We start from the raw sequence: 20413 nt of genomic DNA, 5'->3' as shown, positions 1-20413 counted from the left end.
CAAAGTTGACCAAAAATTACATTTTATTAAAATGTTGATATTTTGCTTACTATAAGGACTAGGATCATCAAATCTTGTCAGTTGGTGCATCTAAGGACCTCATATCATGTTGACTCAAAAGTAGGTCACGGTGACCTACTTTTTAAATTTTGTGGCCATTCTTTTTCAAAATGATTTAGAGGCATATTTTGAACAATTTAAGGCCTATGATCATCAAACTTTGTCAGTTGATGCATCTTGGGTCCTCAAAGTACGTCAACTAAAAAGTAGGTCACCTTGACCTACTTTTTGAATTTTATGGCTAATCTTTTTTAAAACACTTAAGGTCATTAATTTGAATACGGGGAGGCTTAGAATCATTAAATCTTGTAAGATGATGCATCTTGGGGCCATAAAACATATTTATTAAAAAGTAGGTCACAGTGACCTACTTTTTGAACTTTGCAGGCATTCGATTTCAAAGTGTTTTAGAGGCATAATTTGGACATTTTAAGTCCTATGATCATAAAACTTTGTAAGTTGATGCATCTTGGGTCCTCAAAAAAGGTCAACTGAAAAGTAGGTCACCGTGACCTACTTTTCAATTTATATGACTATAATTAAATATTTCAGGTACTAATTTGCTTAGAATCATCAAACTTTGTCAGTTGATGCATCTTGGGTCTTCGGAGTAGGTCGACTAAAAAGTAGGTCACCGTGACCTACTTTTGAAAATTTATGGCTTTAATTAGATATTTCGGATACTAATTGGCTTAGAATCATCAAACTTTGTCAGTTGATGCGTCATGGGTCTTCGGAGTAGGTCGACTAAAAAGTAGGTCACCGTGACCTACTTTTGGAAAATTTATGGCTTTAATAAAATATTTCGGGTACTAATTGGCTTAGAATCATAAAACTTTGTCAGTTTATGCGTCATGGGTCCTCAGAGTACAACAACTGAAAAGTAGGTCACTTTGACCTACTTATAAAATTTTATGATTATAATTTTAAAAAACATTTTAGGTATTAATTGGCTTAGAATCATCAAACTTAGTTGATGGGTCCTCAGAGAATGACAAGTGATAAGTAGGTCACCATGACCAACTCTCAGGTACTAATTGGCATAGAATCATCTTGGGTTCTCAGAGTGTGAATTGGAATTTCAAGGGTTTATGTAAATATACAGGATACTTCGAAGCTTCAAATAGAAGTGATAGGTTGTACAGTTTATCAGAAGAGCGATTCAAGGCGCATGGGCCTCTTGTTTGGAAAAGGTTTTTTTTAAAGGTAACTGGGTCCGCTCCATTTCTTACAAAGGTTTGCTCGTTTCGTTGAACTAAAATGCACACAAATAACTTTTTAAAATCGTGGAGAGACGACCCAGAGAAATCCTCACAACGACAGGGGTCCCGAGTCAACACGTTGCCGTTGGACCCCAGACAAACTTCATTCGATATCTTCGAGCTTGCCTCTCTCATTGAAAAAAAAGGAATCAGTTGACACCTAGAATACCTAGAATGCACGTCTTATGCATTGCGTCGGCATTGTTTATCACCGAAAGGCTTTATGTTCAAGATCTGTAATTTTCCCGAAAGACGTCGCTGCATTCAGCCCGCAAGTTTGTCAGGGGCACAAAGGCAACGTGTTGACTCAGCTACGGCCCCTGACATTGTGAGGAAGACCCAGTAATGGCAAATTTATAGAAGAACGTGTTTTAAAATGTTTCATTTTGTGCAAAATCTTGCCATATTTCATGGCATATTTTAGAAAATCAAAACAAAATACCTGGAAATTACTTCTTTTCCCTATATCAAAAAAACCTGTTACATCAATAGAATGCGAAAATATCATATTAAATATCGGACATTTCAAGTGCGCTAAGTACCTGCCGAATCAAAACCAAATGCGCCCTCGTTCTTTGCAAGAAAAAAGATTTTTCTTACTGTAGATTAAGAATTGTTAATTAGAATAATTCTTAAATGGCTTTAACAAGGGCTGTTCGGAAAGTTCATAGTTTGGTAGACGCGTTTTAACAATAAAATCGAATGGTTTAAATTTAAAATATCAAATAATATATTTCAAACTCATACAAAATTTAAAACTGCGAAAACATGATTACGGAGCAGGTCAAAATTTAGTAATTTACAAACTATGACAATGTCTGTAGTTAAAATGTTCCAAAATGAAAAAAAAAAAAAAAAAAAAAAAAACAATCTAGACGTTCATAGCACTTGTGTTTAAATGGCGCAAAAGGTTTTTGAGTGATAGAGAGTCTGTATTAGACGATAACTTTCTGTAATGAAACAGATTATCGGTAAAAAAAAAATCTAATCAAAAGAATTAATAACGTCATGGAAAGAGAAATGGACACTTCATTGTTGCAGATCTGATAAAAGCAGAATAATGAAAATACTAAAAAACGAACTTATGCTACTGTTCAAAAGCATTGTTTATATCAAGCTCAATGCAAAGTGGTAAAGAATGGCGCCAGAATAGGAAGAGTATTTTTGAGAAACTCATTACTTAGGTTTTTGACGTACACTAACAGTGCTGTTCAAATCATGATAGTTTTCGAATTAAATAAAATAAGATCTTTAATCATTTCAAGTGAAACTTCACATATCAACAAAATGAATATTTTTATATATATATAACATGGATAACGTGCTGGTTTTATACCTCATATAACAGACCGTCACTGTCCACGAACTTTCCGATCAAATATGTCACAGGCACTTGTTCCGGTAATAAATCTTTTAACATTATTATACTATGGATAAAAAAAATTATTACCGAAACAAGTCCCTGTGTCGTATGTCCCTTATTTTAATCCCATTTAAACTTTTTTTTTGGAAAGTATTATTAAGGAATCACTGTCTAGTTAGTAGAGTATGCCAGGGCATCAACGATAGTTGGAAACGTGGGATAATTTGCATAACGGGCAAAGCCCGTTATGCATAAATTATCCCACGTTTCCAACTATCGTTGATGTCCCTGGCATACTCTACTAACTAGACAGTGATTCCTTATATTTCCATTTCATTTTGAAATAAAATTGTAAATTTAGATTTTAAAAATGTAGACTAATAGATTTAAATTACACGAGGCCTCACACGTCAATTTCAATAGTCCCCGCCCACTGACGTCACACACAAAGACAGCCGCACGAGATTTACATGCATACAAGTAATAGCTTTTCAGAAAGCTTGCCTGACTAATCAATCAATATCTCTGGAACGTATATGCAAGAGAGGTGCTAAACGTTTCGTCATCAAGGAGCGACATAGTTGCGATACTTCATTGTACAAGATGTACAGTTGACTTTCTCAAATTTCATAACCAAATAGTACAGATTAACGAATATCTAAGACATGCCACTATTTGGTCATTTATTAGTTAGCCCACGGGCTGACTAGTTACGTTGGGATGAAACTGCAAGTGCGCTAGCGTAGATTATAATCAAAGGCGGATCCAGCACAGGCGCGCCGGGCGTGCGCCCCCCCCCCCCCCCCGTTTAAATTTTTTGTATGTAGAACTTATATATGTTCATTATCCTAAAATCAAGGGAAAAAACACCTCTTATTTGTAAGAATTCGTCAGCTTCCGGGGGCTTTGCCCCCGAAGCCCCATCAGGGCTTTGCTCTGGACCCACTGGGATTTTAATACAGCCCCCAAACCCCCCTGCCTTCTACTGCGCCCCCCCCCCCCCATTATGAAATTCCTGGATCCGCCAGTTGATAATTCTGGGAAAATAGTTAGATGATTCGTTTTAAAGAAATTCATATTACATGTACTCTCTTACTAGAGGGCGCACTTCTTCATGGTCAGTGATTCATTGATGAGACGGCCTCTATTTATAGACTGGTCTGTTTTCCGTCGTCCTGGACAACGAAGAAAATTATGAACAGTTTTAACTGGGAAAGGTGTCTTGAAGTGTTTGAGACAAAAATGAAAAATGCTTCAATGCTACTCTAGAAATCAAAGTAAATAACCTGTACACTTTATAGCTAGCGCAAAACAAGATACTAATAACACCCCCTCCCCCCCCCCCTTCCCCCGACAAAACTCACGCGATGATGGTCTTACCATATACAAGTACATGTATTATAAATGAGCTTAAAATACATCTTTATATACAGTTTTGAAATTGTTAGTTTTTCTTTTCAATCGATTTCAGGACCTTTCTCATAATTAAAATAACGTGCTTTTTTATGAAATGAAAACCAGTACAGATCATGATGTCTTCTTCATTTTGCCGATTCTTTACTTAGAACCTTACGGGAGTGAAGCCCATTCCTCTACGGGTACTGACCTACACTCTTGTCACTGTATTAAAAGGAAATCTTTGTTCATCACAAAGCATGAAATAATATGCTACTCGCTGACTTTCTAGGCTTTTTTAAAAAACCTTACCTTGTAACGTACATTATTAATAAATGTAATTTGAAAGAAAGGCTAGGTGGAAAACAGAATCAAGAAGGGATGTCCCATTTACTGGGTGGAGGGAGTTTGTTTATGATTAGACTAGTCCACTTATGGAATAAATAGTAAGAATAATCAGCAAATCCATTGCTTTGGTGTTGCCTGTCCATATACAATGTGTTCTCTTAAAAAAATGAGATAAAATTTACTGTTAATAAAAATTCTGGAGCTTAAGAATCATGTTAAAAGAATAAACTTTATTTATTTCCATAGAAGTTATCACACCCATTCAATAGAACAACCCAAGAAAAAGGCGCGAAGATAATTTACATGTGACACTTGGCGCGAAATGATTGTGTCACCCCTTTCGTAGAAGGCAAATGGACTGACCCATTAGTTTCGAAACGCAGAAAAAATGTTACACGGACATGTTCGTACAAAGAGTCGCAAAGAATAAACATGTGCATGCAAAAAATTTGAAGGAATTAAACACATCATTATTTTGCATCAGTTATATGATTCTTTCTTCTGCAAATTGTATTTGTTTAAATGCAGGTAACAAATTCCGATGTAAATCAGCTTGCACAAAATCTAGTTCATTAAGAATGATCGCTTAGTTTCGGATCCCTGAAATATTAATCTTTATACTGCCTGACGCACGTGGCGTCAGGCAATTAGGCCTTCTTAGCTCCTGACCTTTCGCTTGGCGAAATTTGCATTCCGTTAGAATGATCAAGAAATCAACTCTCCTAACTTTCAAAGAGTTATCACAGAGAAAACAAATAGAAATGGAAATATTTGCGTATCATAGTAGAAACATTAAAACTACTGAACAGTATACAGATACTTGTTACTTATAAATGAGAGGAAGTTCAGTTTCTTTTACTTATTTTACTTAATAATCCTCCATTAGGATGTCTATTTTCTGTGAGAATTCTCACAATTGAGTAAAATTTAAGAATTCGGTATCGTGTACACTATCTTAGATTATTGTGATTTCTTAATGACTGAATGTCATAATGAAACACAAAACGTTATGTCCACAAGAATAACAATGCTTTTAATCATAAAAGCCACAGTTCAAGATGATGAACAGTGGTACATATGGCAATGGCACACATTGTAAGCAGTGATAACTTTTTTATATTGATTGGCACAAACGGGATATGTACAGTCACATCATGCACACATGAGTTAGAATACTATGAAGGCTCCTTTTGTTGTGTAGAGAAGTTGAAAGCTCTTTGGTACTATACAGGTACAAGCAATACCTCTAATAGACTGAAAATAGAAAATTTTGATTTATTAACCCAGGAGTTTTTATTGCTTATGTTTGAAGACTATACTGCTATTTCATTGTATACTTGATTAAAATGTCTTCTATTATATGAATTTCAGGAAAATAATCTACATACCAGATTTCGGTTGGGAGATCTTTGGCATACCATTCATCTGATTTGACATCATTCCTATGTTACCTATGTTCATTCTGTTCATTGGTGTTGGCATGTTATTCATTGCCATTGCATTTGGCTCTGGCATAGGAGGCATCATATTGCCTGTAGATGATGTCATTCCCATATTTCCCATGCTATTTCCATTCATAGATGGCATGTTTGCCATGCTACCCATATTCATTTTATTCATTGAAGGTGGCATGCTATTTGATGGCATGGGTTCAGACATAGTTGGTGGCATGGCTTGATTAGGTGCTGGCATAGTATTCATTTGAGATTGCATCATTCCCATATTCCCCATGTTTATGCTGTTTGTATTCATAGGCATGCTGTTCACTGGCATGGGTTCTGGCATAGCAGACATCATATTGTCTTTTGGTGCTGGCATCATTCCCATATTACCCATATTTACATTATTCATCATTGATGGCATACCATTCATATTACCATTTTCCATACCATTCATTGGAGCAGGTTCTGGCATGGTGGGCATCATGTCTGGTTGAGAGTTTGGCATCATTTTATTCATAGATGCCAACATTCCCATATTTACACCATTCATCATTGATGGCATACCATTCATATTACCATTTTCCATACCATTCATTGGAGCAGGTTCTGGCATGGTGGGCATCATGTCTGGTTGAGAGTTTGGCATCATTTTATTCATAGATGCCATCATTCCCATATTTAAACCATTCATCATTGATGGCATACCATTCATATTACCATTTTCCATACCATTCATTGGAGCAGGTTCTGGCATGATGGGCATCATGTCTGGTTGAGAGTTTGGCATCATTTTATTCATTACCATATTGTCCATGTTCATGTTATTCATTGAAGATGGCATACCATTCACTGGCATTGGTTCTGGCATTGTGGGCATCATGTCAGGTTTAGATGCTTGCATCATATTTATTCCATTCATTGATGATGACATATCATTCATATTTCCCATGTTACCATTCATTGGCATAGGTTCAGGCATCATATTTCCTTTGGATGGTTGCATCATGTTCATATTTCCCATGTTTCCAATATCCATACCATTCATTTGAGACGGTGAGGGTGATGGCATTTCCATCCCCATACTATTCATGTTCATACCATTCACTGATGAAGCCATGCCATTCATTGAAATTGGCTCGGGCATTGGAGGCATCATTTCACCATTGGTTGCTGGTTTCATGTTACCATTATTCATTCCATTTACCATTGTCATACAAGCCCTCATTATAGCCCCCATAGCACCTTGACCCATGTTACTGTTTGGCATTGACATCATATTCATGGCATTTTTCATCATTTCTGGAGCCATATTTGCATCCATTGAACCTTTCATAACATTCATCATGTCACTCATTTTCATTGAATCTTGAACATTATTAGCCATTTCCATCATAGTATTCATGTTAGACTGATCATTTGCAGAATTCATCATGTCATTCATTTGATCCCTCATATTTGCCATTTTCATCATATTATTCATCTGTGACATTTTCATCATGTCATCCATCCGTGAACCCATCATATTCATGTTCTGTGAACCTTTACCAGCATTCATCATGTTGTTCATATGGTTCATCATATCATCCATTTTGTTCATTTGGGACATTTTCATCATATCATCCATCTGCAAACCTTTTCCAGCATTCATCATTTGATTCATCATGTCATCCCTCTGTGAACCCATCATGTTCTGTGAACCTTTTCCAGCATTCATCATGTTCATTTGATTCATCATATCATCCATCTGTGAAGCCATCATATTCATGTTCGGTGAACCTTTGACTGCATTCATCATGTTGTTTATTTGTTTTGTCATATCATCCATTTTGTTCATTTGGGACATTTTCATCATATCATTTATCTGTGCATTCATCATATTCGTATTCTGTGAACCTTTTCCAGCATTCATCATGTTGTTCATTTGGTTCATCATTTCATCCATTTTGTTCATTTGGGACATTTTCATCATATCATCTATCTGTGAACCTTTTCCAGCATTTATCATTTGATTCGTCATGTCATCCATCTGTGAACCCATCACGTTCATGTTCTTTGAACCTTTTCCAGCATTCATCATGTTCATTTGATTCATCATGTCATCCATCTGTGAACCCATCATGTTCATGTTCTGTGAACCTTTTCCAGCATTCATCATGTTCATTTGATTCATCATGTCATCCATCTGTGAACCCATCATATTCATGTTCGGCGAACCTTTGACTGCATTCATCATGTTGTTCATTTGTTTTGTCATATCGTCCATTTTGTTTGTTTGGGACATTTTCATTGCATTCATTACGTTTGCCATGTTCATATCTCCCATAGCTCCTTGAATCATACTCATTGACCCTGTATTTCCGTTAGGAGTACCCATGTTGTTGCCCATCATTCCTTGCATCGGAGCAAACTCTGTATTAAGATAACATATGTTTATTAATATTAGCCTAATATTTCCCAATCTGGCAAAACTTTCAACGCAAGGTGCTCTCGGGGGACTCGAAAGAAATAAAAGAGTATTGTGAAAATGCGCCAATAATACGTTTAGATACAAAAAGAACATATCAAAAGAGCTTATTTAAGAAATTTTTGACATAATGAGTGAATGAAGGATCCTATTTGACAGATCGTCAATATTTTCGACGAATCTGACTAATCCTAATATAATATTTTGAAAAAAATAGTTTAAATTCAAGACATACAAATTTGAAACAAGAGGCACAGGGGCCACATCGCTTACCTGAGCACTGTGGCTAGGAAACAAGCAAAAATCAATTTAGTATTGCAATGCTTAAATGCATAAGTGGTACTGAACTACCCCTAAAAGGGAGGGGGTATGATTTGAACAAAATTGAATCTACACTAACTAAGAATGCTTACATTTTTTTTTTACTAACTGTGACTTTTTTCCCTACAAGTTTAAACTTTCATTGTGGCCCCTACCTACCCCTGAGGGTCATGATTTGACCAAACTTGAATCTAAACTATCTGAGGATGCTTCCATATAAATATGACCAATCATGGCTTTGCTATTCTTGAGAAGAAGATTTTTTTAAGATTTCTCCTATATTCCTATGTAAAACTTTGATCGGCCATTACGGCCCAACCCTACCCCAGGGGTCATGATTTGATCAAATTTGAATCTACACCACCTGAGGATGCTTCCATATAAGTATCACCAATCATAGCTTTGTTCTTGAGAAGAAGATTTTTGGATATTTTCCCTATATATTCCTTTGTAAAACTTTGATCGCCCACTGTGACCCCACCCTACCCCAACTGGGCATGATTTGAACAAACTTGAATCTACACTACCTGAGGATGCTTCCATATAAATATGATCAATCATGGCTTTGTTGTTCTTGAGAAGAAGGTTTTTAAAGATTTTCCCTATGTATTCCTATGTAAAACTTTGATCGCCCACTGTGGCCCAACCCTACCCCCGGGGGTCATGATTTGATCAAACTTGAATCAACACTACCTGAGGATGCTTCCATATAAATATGACCAATCAAGACTTTGCTGTTCTTGAGAAGAAGGTTTTTAAAGATTTTCCCTATGTATTCCTATGTAAAACATTGATTGCCCACTGTGGCCCTACTCTACCTCCGGAGGTCATGATTTGAACAAACTTGAATCTACACTACCTGAGGATGCTTCCACATAAGTTTAAAATTTTCTAACACAGTGGTTCTTGAGAAGAAGATTTTTGAAAGATGCCATAAATTTTTCATGAATTCGCAATTATCTCCCCTTGGAAGAAGGCGTGGCCCTTTATTTGAACAAACTTGAATTCCCTTCACCCAAGGATACTCTGTGCCAAGTTTGGTTGAAATTGGCCCAGTAGTTCTGGAGAAGATGAAAATGTGAAAAGTTTACGACAACAACAACGACGCCAACGCTGACGACGACAGACAACGGAAAAATTTTGATCAGAAAAGCTCACTTGAACCTTTGGCTCAGGTGAGCTAAAAAGTATATATCTTTGCCACCGAACGAAGGATTTCTATAAGATGAAGTTCATTTTCAAATATCATTTCTCTTGTGCAACAGAGCGTCCTTGTCAATGTGAAATACTAATTTGAAAAAAAATCCTTTAAAGAACACTGTATTCAATATGTTGCACACTGAAATTACTCATATTTATTTTTATGCTCAGTAATGAGTCTCGAAAGTAGTCATAAACTTACCTCATTTTTGAATTGATTTTGAATTTATCCTATCATTTCAACTATCCTACATAAAAGTATTCTACAAACCCTAACAACCATTCGTATGTTGGATGGATTAAAAAATTCATACTGGGGTTATTGAGATTCTAAATAGGAAATAATAAATTAACAGAAACTTTGATGATTACTTTGTAAATATACTAGTATTCGTATCAATATGTATATCAAGATGTTCTAATGTCACTCACTGTTAACGTGTGCTGCCCTTCTGTATCCTGTAAATAAAAGATAACCAAAATAGATTACGTTAAATAAAGATTCAATTAAAAAAAACTATTCAATATTGGAATGTTTAACAAATTAACTGTCAGCAAATACTGTACTAACGTCTTCTGTGCATAAGCGATGGTTTTCCTCCCATCCCAACTGGCATCATTCCGGCACCTATCATTGAACCCATAGGCATCTTGACCATTGGCATTCCGCTGCTTCCACTCATCATTCCAGTTGACGCAGGTTTCATGCCACCAGCTGAAACCATTGCTTGTCCAGGCATCATAGCCATCATAGGCATCATCATAGCACCTGCTCCTTGCATCATGGCTCCGTTAACAGGCTTTATTCCTGGTGCCTGCATCATGGCTCCAGCAGCAGGCATCATCATGCCTCCAGCAGCAGGCATCATTCCTGGTCCTTGCATCATACCCCCAGCAGCAGACATCATTCCCGGTGCTATCATCATGACTTTGGCACCAGACATCATTCCTGAAGCTGGCATCATTGGAATTCCCATGGCACCTGGCATTGTCATCATGGTCATTGGGGTCATCATTGGGGTTGGCATCACAACCATGGGTGTAGGCATTCTAGGCATGGACGTTTGAGCATTTGATCCAGATCCAGCTGAAGGTGGGAGAGGATCATCTGGTGGAAGACCAGCGGCAGCGGCGGCCGCTCCCTCAAGATCATCGGGAGGAGGTGGACCACCAGATGAGGCTCCTTCGCCACCTGCTGCACCAGCACCTTCAGCAGCAGCACCTCCTGCTCCGTTCGCTCCTCCATTCATTGGCATCTGTTTCCTTGGCATGGGCATAGGCATAGGTCTCATTGGCATCCGCATGGCATTCATCGCCATTTTAGCCATTTGCATTTGACCCATGGCACCTGTAGCCATCTTCATTGGTACTGCATTCATGGGCATCATTCTCATTGGCATAAGTGCTGCACCCATAGGCATTCTTTGTGAAAGACGTCCCCCTGGCATAGCACCCATGGGCATTGGTTCAGGTCTTGTCATTTGATTTCCCATTGACATTGGCTCCGGTGCAGGACCAGGTTCTGCCATCGGTCCCCGTCTTCCAGGAGGTAAGGCTAAACACATATAAGACAAATTGCAACACCATCATTATAATAATAATCTGGATATTAATATAGCTAATATAAGTTATTTCGAAGCCCAAATTCTTTCAATGTATCATTTTATTCATGCTTTCATTTGTAGCTACAAAAATAAAATAAAATGAATTTGAAATAATATATAAAAATAAAAATATTTTATTTATAAATACATACCTTCCACAAAAACTGCGGAAATGGCCGCTAAAACTACGAGGAGGTTTAACTGAGGAGTCATCTTGCCTTTGTAATTAAAAAAAAAAAAAACAGATACATTAAGAATCACAACCTTCTGGTATGCTTTTTAATTATAGAAGACAACTTGTCTTTGAAGAGAAGATTCTGAAAATTATAAATCCATATAAGTGTATAAAACAGAATTATTTATCCATTATTAATAAAGATCGTCAAACACTTCATTTAAGAATTTTGGAAACGAAAGTATTCAATAAAATGTAGAAACTGTAGTCAGTCCTTCTCCACTTTCATCTATTGTTGTTCCTACCTTCTAATTCTGTTATTCGGCAAATAGTGGCTTTGAATTGCGCTGAAGAAGGGCCTGTCTTTTCGTTTTATACCCCCTCCCGCCGGATACCGTGAATGTCCGACCAACCCACAAAATGCTCAAACGTGCCAATAATGTTAAGTACACTTCATCGGATGTGTATCGACATGTCCAACACATTTTCGCTCCTGGAATTAGCTTTTTGCTTGTCAGTGTATCTTTTTCTTGCCAAAGGTGAAATTTTTATGAACATTTCATGATAGTTAGTCTGTTGTTTTGCCTGTTTTCTCGGAGTGTGGTGCACTTTGACCATGTCAAGGTGTTAAATTCTTGTAAGAAATCTGTGAATCATTCGATAATCGTCTCGTTCTTGTACAAACATCTTCACGTGTATGTTACAAGTATGATGCAATAAGAGGAATCAGGAACACTTCTAAATTCATTAAATAATACCTTCTACTGTATCTGGACAAAATTGTGTCAGATACTTGAAGACGAATGTCCATGGAAATTCTAGGAAAAAATCCATTCATTTCACTTTATTTTATAATGTGACGAACATTGCATTTTTTTTATGTGGAAAACGGGGATATAAAAACGGATATGTGTGTGGTACATTAATTATTCTTGTAACGCAAACTATAATATTTTAACCACCAAAAAAGTCCAGGTGAGATTTTTTTTTCAACTTCAACCGTGTTTTTTATTAATTAGTCATAAGCAATGTAGCATTCACTGATTTATCTATTCTGAACATCAAAGGGGACAAAAAGACATAAATGTAACAGAGAGGAAGCGTTTGTTTGGAATTATATAAATCTATTTAAGACAAACTTTGACATATCCTCTACGTTCGTCTCAAAAATCTAGTAGGTAAACGGTACCATCCATGATGAACTATCTACGGTAACAGAAAATGAAAGGTTAGTATTCAGATTCAAAAGAAAAAAAAATACACATTTTTTTAAATCTTCAATTTATAATTTTGTAATCCAAAACATAAAGGTTACCATTTCAATGCTCGTTCTACAACTAAAGACTGTTGTTTTGTTTGCTTTTGCATGGCTCACTTTATTTCGTAACAAAGTATACCATAAAATTGAACAAAGTAAACATGTTGGCATATTTAGAAGTTAAATGAAATGCTAAATGTTTATGTCAGTTTGCAAATATTTTTTTCCCTTTATCATAGCCAAGAAAATTTTAATAAAATGAGACAGAAAATGCGCAGTGCATTATATATATTTTGACGGATTAGGAAAATATATAGGTAAATAAACTAAAACTTCATCAATCATTTTCTTGTCACCCAGAACGAAGTCGGAGGACATTGTTATTGTTTTACCTGTAGTTGTATTTACAATTTCCTAATTATAACATAGGCCGTAATAACTCACATATAATTTTTCCTTAAACAGTTAAAAAGTAATTACGACTGACTTAAAAGAAACTTAAGACAGGTGTTGTAACCAACACGAACAACAACCCAGTGAATGAATCAATGTTTCGGAAAAGAGGGTGTTTCAGTTCTTTTGTTATTTTCCCTAAGGTTGTAGCAGTTTAAAAGAAAAAATTTAAGTAACAGAAAACGGTCTTAAATTTTTTCAGATACAACGGTATATACAGCACAGTGCAGAACAATATTTAGAAACTGCATATCGACTACCAATTTGCCATTAAACGAAGCGTAAATTAGTCACACAGCAAAATAAGTCAAGTTTCCGTTTTTCAAATCGGGAATCCCCATTGTTCTGTAAAATTGCCTCCTTGAAACAGAATGAATTTGATATACGCATGAAGAGACAGGATTTTTCTACAAAACTGCCATTTCCGATTTTTGTTTCAAATAGGCATATTTTTGAAAATCACAAAAATCGAATAAAAATTATTATCCATCCGAAATGCAAAATGTGCACATAAAATAGCACCAGGTACCTCAGTGTCGTAGCTGGTCTAGTGGTAAAGCGTGTGGACTCTTTGCGAAGATTCTTTTTACCTGAGAATGGGTTCGAATCCTGGAATGCCTGGTGTATACATATTTTTTTCCTTAAATAATGGAAGTTCAACGTAAAATCTCTCTTGAGAGAAAAAGAGAGAGGTCGAGAATGTCAGAAAGTTAATGGGTAATATTTTAAATGCCTCCAGAATTAAATTGTTTTCCTTGATTTTGTGATCTAAAACTAATAAGACATACATTTTATGTTATTATTTATGGCGATGTCTTAAAAAATAAAGTACTATCATTTTAAATAATTTAATTTTTTCATACTCATTTCGTTTCCTTATTGTTCTGTTAATTAGTGGCTCAGATTTGACTTGAAACAACTAAATTGAAATGACTCAATATTGCATCAACAGCGTGATTATTGGACACTTTTATTTAAATTCGGATCAATGAACAAGATAGGAAAAACTATGCATGAAATAAACGTAAAATGTGAAATGTTGTAACAAGCTGGACATACCCACCGTTTAAATAAAGTCATCTACGTAGCATTATCTATATTTAGAGATAACTCTTCATGCGTCGTGGGTATTTAGATGTCCTTCTCGATATATAGGGAATAATCGCGAGTTTCTGCAACACCCTCTTTTGGACTTTGTTTTACAGAGCCAGCTTTTCATCAGAAAGTATAGTGTCGTCTGTCCATATAAATGTGTTAAGCATGACAATTTTAGTTTATTCTGGACCTGTTATCAAATTGTGGTATATATATATATATATATATATATATATATATATATATATATATATATATATATATATATATATATATATAAAGAGACAAAGAGCAATACATGTTTTAATTGTTTAATCTTTAAAGTTACAGGATGTTGCTGTTGGTTCGCATCCGTCATATAGTTTCAAATTTGGATTATCTAAGTCGCCGTTGTTGGAAGAACCGCTTCCTAAAGAAGGCGGGCCACTATCTCTGACGCACGCACAACGTGCTTGTGAATGACCTGGCTGGAAATACTGTCTAGGAACTCCGATCCAATCTCGTTTTATGCCACCACTGAAAAAAACACAATTCGTATGCATAAAACAGTGAGATAAACTTAGAATCTTCACTGAAGAAAATATGCACATGACATATTTTATTCATAAATGCATTTCAGGCACGGATCCAGTAAATTTTTCCGGGGGGGGGGGGTCCACCCCATTCAAATATTTCCAACCCAGAAATGTCTTGACAACCAAAAAACTCTGCACTCCTTTCCCAAATATATCAAACCCAGAAAATTTCTTGACAAGGAAAAACAAAAACAAATAACGTAAAATCCATTTTCCAAACGTGAAAAAAATCTATTTCGTGGTGGTGATGTTCACGTTTTCTACAGGGGTCCAAAGTCATTTTTTATTTACTTCAGTATATCCTTTTAATAACTGCAAATTCCAGGGGGTTCGGACCCCCTCCCCCCTGTAGAATCGCGCGTGCATTTGATTAGCAATTAGAGGGGAAGTGAAAAAGTAACATATACACGTTTATTGCCATATTGTATATAAATTTTGAATGAACTGGGTGGCAGTAATAGAAAAAATTACAAATTATTGAAATTTTTTTTTACTGCCACCTAATTAATACAGAACTTACTATATGACAATGTCATGCAGAAAGTACGTTAATTACTTGTCTGCTTTTTTACTTGTTCAAATGGAAAGAAACGGGGAAAAGAATAAGATTCTACGTATATAACGGAGTATTAGCGATTATAAGTAAATGACATGATCATTGAATTGTTTATTTTTACCTGTTCTCTGTACACCACAATCGTCTGCTGATCCCGACTTTTGTCTCGGAGTTACATGGCGGGAATCTCCGTAAGTCTTCATTGTCTTCATCCTGCTTCTTTTGGGCTTCTACGAGTCTTCCCTTGAATTCCTCCAGGGCTTCGGTTGGATTGCCATGTTCGTCATAAAAATGCCCAATTAGTTTTCCTATAAATTAACAAGTGTCAATTATGTCCGATTTATTGCGTGTCTTGGAAATGGTAATAAAAAGTGTACCGAAAATATTTAATTATGTGTTTACGGAAATTTATATTTCTAGTAAATCATAACTACAAAGGAAAACCAAATGACACGCATAATAAGTCCTAAGAGAACTTGTTTCCAGTTCTTTTGTATAAAACGTATCATTATAAAATAAAAATGTTCTCAAAGCATCAAACCACAATCCTACGACTATATATTTTTAAAACTGAACTTCTTTACAGAAAAAGTACCAGTATTGCATTTGTTTATTCTAATTGTAAAAATTACTACACATGAATTCAAAAGATTTACAATTTTAGTATTTGTGAGACGTGTATTCTTTTTTCATAGTTCAGCTGGATTATGCTGATTACTACATTTTATAAGAAGAGGATTTCTTATCAAAACAAAATTTAAAATACACTGTATGTTGCTTTCCATTACATTTTTTAATGAAAGATTTAACGGCTACTAAATTGTGTCTTTGTATACCGTAAACGTTCAGACATTTTCACTCTGGATATATCTGTACCCTGTTTCTAATTTAATAATCCTCATATATACACTGAATTTATTGAAGGAATTCAATCAATTTTGACAAAGTTGAAAATGAAAATTAAAAATTGCTTATTCTATTTCTCTCCAATAAAATGTTAGTTTTAATTAATTAATACCCATTTTTGAAGGTCATTGAATCCAAAGATCCAAGGGTCAAACATTAGGATGAATTTTCTAAACGGTTCTATAGCTTTTACTTGTAATTATACTTTTTATAATTATACTAATTATGCAGATGAATGGACCTGCAAGTCACATACATTCATTCAGAAGTAAGTTTTACAAATATAACATTAATTGTGAATGAAAAGAAATGTAAGTATAGGCACTGTTTTATAAAACATTAATATATTTAATATCATACTCCAGCCAGCAATGAAGTTGTAATTCTTATGGAGAGGGCTTATATAGGAAGTGTGTCTGCTGCCCAACCCTATTATACATAACATAATGAAATGTTTTACTGTGTATTATATTAATGATAGAAATAATTAAGAAAATAAAATTACATGTATAAAAATAATAAATACAATAATCATGCTGACAAACTTGCAGATATGGTGCATCTGTAGATACTTAATGAAATGCCTGCTTTCTTCTATGCCCCAACAAGGTGTGGGGATGGGGGGGGGGGGGGTATTGGTCCTCTGGGACAATGCTAGTCTAGGACAACTTTCTGTGGTTAAGAATTGAAGTGAACTATTACTACTTTATATGGAGTGGGTGATATTACACATTTCTTGTTATGTCAGGAGATGTATGTTTCATTGTATATTCTTAGAATATGTATTTCCTCAAATTATCAATTATACTAGAAATGCTAAATTACATCAATCATTTATATGTCAAAGGTAGCACTTTTGGATGTCACATACAAATGCATGGTGGCAAATTCTTTCCTTTTAATTATCCTAATTTGACAGGTAATGTAGGTATATCATACCTAGAGATGTGTACTGTTGAAATACTGTTGATAGGTAATATACATGTAAGTGTATCAAAATTGTTTGTTTGGAATTGAGGGGCGAGGGGTCATATCCAGGATGGAGGGAGGTAAATTATTTTTATTTTAAAGTGAAGTAAAATTCAAAATTGTTAATAAAAATCTCAGTAAACAGTGAACACATTATTTTCTGACTTTTTGTAAAAAGTATCTCCAATCAACCAAGAACCCTGTTTTTGCTAAGACCTGACAGTACTCTAAAGTGTTTTGTGCTTGTGATAACAGGCCAAGAACTGATTAATAAAAAAAATCTCATTTTTGGTCAATAAAATTGTTTCAGGAGGAATCATTTCAATAAGTCGGGAGGCAATTCCATACAAATAATAACTTTAATTTGGCCTCATACCTAGATATGTGTACCGTGATAGGTAATGTAGGTATATCATACCTAGATATGTGTACTGTTGATAGGTAATGTAAGATTATCATACCTAGATATGTGTACTGCTGTTTGTAGAAGTCGACCCAGCCTGCTATTCCCTGGATTTCCTGGAGGGACAATCCTGTGAGGTCCTCTTTTAATCCTTCCTTTGTGAAATCACCTGATACAAAGGCCCTCGTGCCAGCATTTCCTGGGAGGAAAAGTCAAGAGGTTATTAGGTATCATGTATAAACTTTTCAGAACCATCTGCACACATGGCATAAGGAAGGTGATTTCTGATGAAGATGATTAATGCCAATACAAAGCCAGGAAATACCTTCAAGATGGTAAAGGTGAGTAATAAATTGAGAGGGTAATTCTAAAAGGTTCATACATGTATTGTAATTAAACATCACTTAACATATATTTTCCATTGATTTATTGAACCATGCACTGTGATTAAGAAGTAATAAAGAAAAATCTTTTAATTTATTTGTTGTCATGTGTATAATCTGTCAATTAAATTGCCGATGAGTTCAACAAGCGACACAAAATGTCAATACCATATCGACACATGCTATGATGTACAGCAAATCGTGATCGACCCTCATTGTCACCAAACAATGACAAGTGCATTTTATAAAGTCAAATTTTACTCACCTGTGAAGAAGTGATAGGTTCCCCCTGGTCCATAGTGTTTCCTACCCTTTGTGACGTCAAAGACTTGTCCCAGAACGGCCAGGTAAATATCGCTTCCGTCAACACCCCGATATTTTTCCAACTCAACAACTGTGAAAAGTTTGTCATTGGAATGGATTCCGGAGCCACCAAATAAGCGGTCCCTAAGACTTTTTGGAATGTATGAAAACAGCTGTTCTCTCTGATGTTTGAAAATATCCAGGGATAACAGCACAGCGACCCCGCCCACGACACAGGAAAATGTAAACAAAGTTCTAAGAAAGGACATGTTTATGTCTTTCTTCTTGTTTTCCAAAAAAATTCAAGTATATGATAACATATTCTATTCATTACACGCTCAAGATAATTTGCCATGAAATAAGGGTCATCTTAACACCAGACAGGTAGATAAGAACCGGTAGACAGTTACACTCACAGGTGTTAAACGTTACCGGAAACAAGAAACGCTACCTAAAATCAAGTTTTTGACTTAACAATTTTTATTTCCGACTAGAAGTTATATGATTTGTTATTTTATTTGTTCATTTTTTATTACCTTTATTTCAATAATTACTCAAAAGTATATACGTACCACATGGCTTTGAGGGTGACATACCAGAATATTTGACATATATAGGTGACATATATATAACTTGACCGGTGTGGTGCACACTCGTGTAACAGGAAAGGAGTGTACATGTATGGCTGGACCGGGAATCGAACCCGGGACCCTTGCATCACTAGTCAGGTGCTCTATCTACTGAGCTACCTAGGTCAATATCCACGGCCCAAAACATTACATTTCTCCCTCCTTAAATTGTCTTCGCCCTCGAAGACACAACCCAAGTTCTTATTGCCCCTGGCAGGACTTGTCCCTGCAAGTCCAGGGGTGGTCAACGGCACCAAATCTGTAACAGGAAAGGAGAAAATGTATGGCTGGACCAGGAATCGAACCCGGGACCCTTGCATCACTAATCAGGTGCCCTACCGACTGAGCTACCCAGGCTGATATTCACGGCCCAATCCATTACACTCCGAGGCAAAATAAACCGAAATTTGTCTTTAAATGCCCCCCCTCCCCTGACCCTCTTCCCAAATCTCAAATAATGCATTTTGAATCTATTACAACTCAAATGTAGCATTACAAACGAAATTTAGGCAATATGATAGTTTGAGCTCTTTGATTTCTGAAACAATATGTACCTTAAAATAGATAAAAATTCAATGATGACAGGCCCGTAGGAAGCAATTTCACTTTGAGGGGGTACAACCATACATTTTCTGTTGAGGGGGCACTATCAACTACCAAACTTCCTTGACATGCCAAAAAAAAAAGTCAACAGACGTTATTATTGAGGTGTCACAAGCATATAGTAGCTATGTTTTCTGTAGTTTTCTATATATCGGCAAAATTATTGGGGGGGGGGGGGGTTCCTATGGCCATGGATGAAATAAGAAAATTAATTGATTAACTTGTCCTACTGTATTAACATTCTCGTGTCCTTTGTGTACCATATCACTTCTAAGCAATGTTCATTTTGAAACCACAAATGTTCTACGATAAATTATTGCTCCGAGATACACTCAAAGAAATTTTTCATCACCACAGAGTAATAGGTTTAAATCAGTATTGACAAATTCAAGCATGAACAAGCGATTGAAAAGAGTATTTCTAGCATTGGAATACTTTTTGCATGCAAAAGAGAAATGATACACATCCTCGCGTTTTCCGCATGAACACGAAGGACTACTAATAAATATTTCGTTTATTCGGGATGATTTGACAAGACAGTGTTATTTTTCCTTGGGCAGCAATCTGCATATAATTTAACTCATTTATTTTTGTCAAGATATTAATATAAAAACGATATGGTTGCGTGTATATATTGCGACCACAT

General features: G+C 35.7%; 2 protein-coding genes across 2 annotated transcripts; both read right to left on the bottom strand.

Annotated features, from left to right (window-relative positions):
* Positions 1 to 5441: 5441 nt before the first annotated feature.
* LOC133204900 (B-cell CLL/lymphoma 9-like protein) lies at positions 5442 to 11672 on the bottom strand. The gene is made up of 8 exons (XM_061340643.1): positions 11612 to 11672; positions 10745 to 11410; positions 10427 to 10705; positions 10288 to 10314; positions 7983 to 8279; positions 7221 to 7856; positions 5817 to 7169; positions 5442 to 5682 (listed from the first exon to the last, which is right to left on the bottom strand). The coding sequence occupies exons 1-8, from the start codon at positions 11670 to 11672 to the stop codon at positions 5675 to 5677; spliced, it is 3327 nt and encodes a 1108-aa protein (XP_061196627.1). The 3' UTR covers positions 5442 to 5674.
* A 3065-nt stretch (positions 11673 to 14737) lies between these two features.
* On the bottom strand, positions 14738 to 18956 carry LOC133204773 (neuferricin-like). The gene is made up of 4 exons (XM_061340518.1): positions 18498 to 18956; positions 17908 to 18048; positions 15693 to 15879; positions 14738 to 14956 (listed from the first exon to the last, which is right to left on the bottom strand). Exons 1-4 carry the CDS (start codon positions 18802 to 18804, stop codon positions 14752 to 14754), a joined length of 840 nt encoding a protein of 279 aa, XP_061196502.1. The 5' UTR covers positions 18805 to 18956; the 3' UTR covers positions 14738 to 14751.
* Between the last annotated feature and the right edge of the window lie 1457 nt (positions 18957 to 20413).

The sequence above is a fragment of the Saccostrea echinata genome, unplaced genomic scaffold (assembly GCF_033153115.1).
Source record: "Saccostrea echinata isolate AGI-Se365-2 ecotype Australia unplaced genomic scaffold, CSIRO_AGI_Sech_v1 ptg000054l, whole genome shotgun sequence".
Lineage (NCBI taxonomy): Eukaryota > Metazoa > Mollusca > Bivalvia > Ostreida > Ostreidae > Saccostrea > Saccostrea echinata.
Note: the sequence above shows the minus strand (reverse complement) of the source record. Positions and strands in the feature narration are given on the sequence as shown.